Source organism: Antrostomus carolinensis, unplaced genomic scaffold (assembly GCF_000700745.2).
Source record: "Antrostomus carolinensis isolate BGI_N321 unplaced genomic scaffold, ASM70074v2 scaffold26823, whole genome shotgun sequence".
In the NCBI taxonomy this organism is placed as follows: domain Eukaryota; kingdom Metazoa; phylum Chordata; class Aves; order Caprimulgiformes; family Caprimulgidae; genus Antrostomus; species Antrostomus carolinensis.
In genome coordinates, this window is record NW_010303555.1 from 19,734 (window position 1) to 23,214 (window position 3,481).

General features: G+C 48.0%; 1 protein-coding gene across 1 annotated transcript in view; it reads right to left on the reverse strand.

Annotated features, from left to right (window-relative positions):
* Positions 1–2,837, reverse strand: part of LOC114818401 (rho GTPase-activating protein 32-like) — a gene marked incomplete at its 3' end in the record, with an annotated part of 21,609 nt that extends 18,772 nt beyond the window's left edge. Inside the window, exons 1-2 of the mRNA XM_029084057.1 lie at positions 2,813–2,837; positions 2,125–2,274 (exon numbers count right to left, since the gene is read on the reverse strand). Of these exons, the coding sequence (XP_028939890.1) occupies positions 2,125–2,274; positions 2,813–2,837 (175 nt within the window). The remainder of the gene's footprint in view (positions 1–2,124; positions 2,275–2,812) is intronic.
* Between the last annotated feature and the right edge of the window lie 644 nt (positions 2,838–3,481).

A 3,481-nucleotide genomic window follows, 5' to 3' on the forward strand; every position in this document is an offset into this window, starting at 1 on the left:
GAATGCCTCGCCACTCATTTCAAACACTCTGCCATTTCCTCCTTCAGTCCTGCTAAATCTTTGTGGGTATTGGACAGAACCCATCAAAAATGAGCATTAACCCAAACCAGTCTGTGAATATATTGGGTTCTTGTTTTTCTCTTGCAATCCTGAAGCATCACCAGCAAGTACCATGCACAGACTTCAGCTACACTACTCTGTGCTCCTATAAAAATATTCGTGGATGTTCTGGCTCTGAGGTGAAGGAGCAGGGCTGCATCTTTCCCCTCTCTGATTCAGCTTAGGGGCTCCTGTGACATCTCAGGCCCCTTTCAGCAGATCAGCTCTGCAGTTGGCTCCAAGACTGAGGAGCGTTAAAGCTACAGAATGAGGGAATCTTAAAATGCTGTGCATGCACACAGCTCGATTCACAGGAACCCAGAAACATCTCCACAAAACCAATCCTGGGGATTACGTCACTTGGAATACAGGTCAGAGAGCTGAATCACACAGAAAAAAAACAATCCTGCTGTGTGAAATGGAGACATGCCCCTGTTACCAACATTCTAATTGGATCTGCTTCACCCCAGGGAGTTAGGAAAGAGTTATTAAACCCAGGGTGAAAGCAACTGGTAACTTCTCCGATGAAGGGACCTCATTAGCAGGGCTCAGTCACAGTCCCTCTGTCACACGTGATGGGAGAGGAGTGTCCAGAACAAGTGGTGAGGTCCTAGAGACTGTCCCACAGGAGCCTCCAGTGGAGTTACAGCAGTTTGGCTCAGCTCAGATGCGTCTTTTATTGCTGAATAAAGTGTGCACCCCTCAAAGCCAGGGGAAGAAGTCAGCGCAGAGGGCAGGGAAAAGCTTTAATGTTTGTTGACTTGTGCCTAACTAAAATGGACAGGAGGAGGGCTGGGGATAAAAGAGAACTCTCCCTTTCCCATTAATGAGCTCACTCTGCTGGCACGTCTCCTGCCCTCCAAGATTGCTCCCACAGCATGAATATAAAACCAGCCCCATAGCTACCCGCCGGTGTAAATTACCTACTCCTGATGCAGTTCTTACATGGGTTACTGTCTGTTTCTGTCTCCAAACCAGACAGTTTCTGGCTCTCTCATGCTTTTCAAGTCCCAGCAATAAAGATCTCTACTGGTTCCAATTAACAAGCCAATGAGCTTTGCCACAGTCCTGATTCCGTAAGAACAAACTCATATGATTCACCAACTGGTAGTAAAACACTTCACGTCAGGCAAGGGGGTGCACGTCGCCGTTACCAACTGAACCAGTTGGAAAAACTGCACGAAACAGCTCCCTGCCCTTGACCATCCCTTTTCAAAAAAGCACTCACACCAACAAGGAGCCTGAAGCACCACTGGGAACACGTGTAACAGAGAAACTCCTTTCCTACCCCACGCCTCACTTCACTTCTCCTTCAGCCTGCACGCAAAAGCTGGGAGACGTCAGATCGACAGCTTTGGCACGAGAAATCCTACTGCAAAATCTGCTGCACTGGGCAAGGAACTAAAATGTGGCACAGATCAACATGCTGACACAGCCAGGCCGTGCTGCTGCCCCCACCACTGATCTCCTGACGGCTTTAACTCCTGGGCAAGCTCCTGCAGCCTGCGGCTGCCCCACGCTGCTCTTCTAAATAACCCTCAGCGTGGGACATTTATGGGAACGACCTTGGCTAGTGAACTGTGAACGCACCAGAGTCCTCTGCTACTCAGCAATGCAGGTCCCTCCCCGATTTCACAGCCTGAGAGGGTAGGAAGGAGCACGTGAAATCAAAGTTCACCCGAGGAAGAGTAGTAACAACTGTGGAATTTCTCCTTGGAATGCACAGCTCTTCTCTGCTCCTCCCTGAACTGCTGATGGCAGGGCAGGGCGAAGGGGACCGAGAAGAGCCACAGAAAACGCAACGCAACAAACTCAGAGACTGAGAACACATTTTCAGTAGTTCCATCCATCTTCCCATCGAACCACAACACTTGCTTCTCATTAACATTACCCTCAATTTCTCTTTCAGCCATCGATTTTTGTTACACATTTCTACACTAGTACCAACGAGTCCTTTGCTAGATACCATCACCTTGAAATAAAATTCCCAGCAGAGGAAGAGCTCAAGGATGGATTGTTTGTTACCGTCATGGCCAGAGTTGAGAAGATGCTCTCCCAGGTCACAGCCGAACACCCGTTCCTTCAGGATCCCCCGCTGTTTCAGTTTCTGTTTCGTTGGGCGCGACTTCATGAATGTACGGAGGAAGGTGATGAGCTTGCCGTGTTTTTTTGACACTGCAAAACAAAATAAAAATAAATAAATAAATTTTAGATTTGGTTCAGGCAAGGCCAAGCACAACACATTCCACAGAGCACACAGAACTGTCCTAACAGCAACATCAATTATTTACAGAAATAGATTTTCCAAGGTCCGGTACTAAACAGAGACTTGGCTTTTGTTCTAATTCTTGGCTAGCGCAGAAATATCATGAGAGAGCTGTAAATGGAAGAATTTAACCCAAAGACACATTTATGTGGGAAGCAGCTTCAGGTGGGAGGGCGCTAAGGGACTGGCAGGATGGGCAGCACCTGAGAGCTCCCGTTTCCATCTCTGGAAAAGTGCACACGGCTGAGCTAACACAGCCAGGAATCTCACAAACACAATGTGTTATCTACACGCAGAAATAAATGCTGTGTTACTGGCTCTCATTCTCGTTAGTCTCAGGCACCTCCAGAACAAACGAGTGACTAATACTATCTGAACTCAGAGGACGTTTAGTTCTAAGTGCTGCAGACTGCCCCTCCAGCACACCTGCAATTCCAGTGAACCTACGGAGGTACAGCCCATGCCAGGGCATTACGGGCTCCCCGAGTCTTCCCAAGATAAAAGCATTACTGTCTTTGCTTTATTTAAATAGAAAACTAAAGCAGCCGATGTCAAGAGATGCAGTTTGTGCCCTCCAGAATAAATACAAGAGAGGAGAACGCAGCTCAGGAGCCATCCCTCCAACCCTCCTGCTGTTTCTTTACGTGACGTGCTGGTGAAATCATGGGTCCCTCTGTTACAACCCATCATCCACAGCCGAACGACATGGAGAGTGACACAGGGCAGAAGTGGGTGACACAAATAAACGCATGAAATGGGGAGGAGAGGCTGAGCCCAGGTCTGAATGGGGAGCAGAACAATGCCCTTGAATGTCAACTTTTCTTCCTGAGGCCCCACTCTGAAAGCAAAAGGGCTCTGGCCTCCCTAACAAAAGTGCCATTGTACACATGATTTAAAAGCAGTTTAACTTCACCAGAAGAGCTCTATTGAAAAGAACAAATCACTAGGTATAAAAGGCTGTGCTTTGTGAAGAAGCCTTTACAGCTCCAGGAAGTTGTAAAGGCTCCTGCAGCACCGCAAGGCAACACCAGCCCATCCCTCTCCCCTGCTCCTGCCTCAGATCCCTGAGAGGAAAGACAACCGTGTATTTAACCATATATTTCACCTGCATTAAAC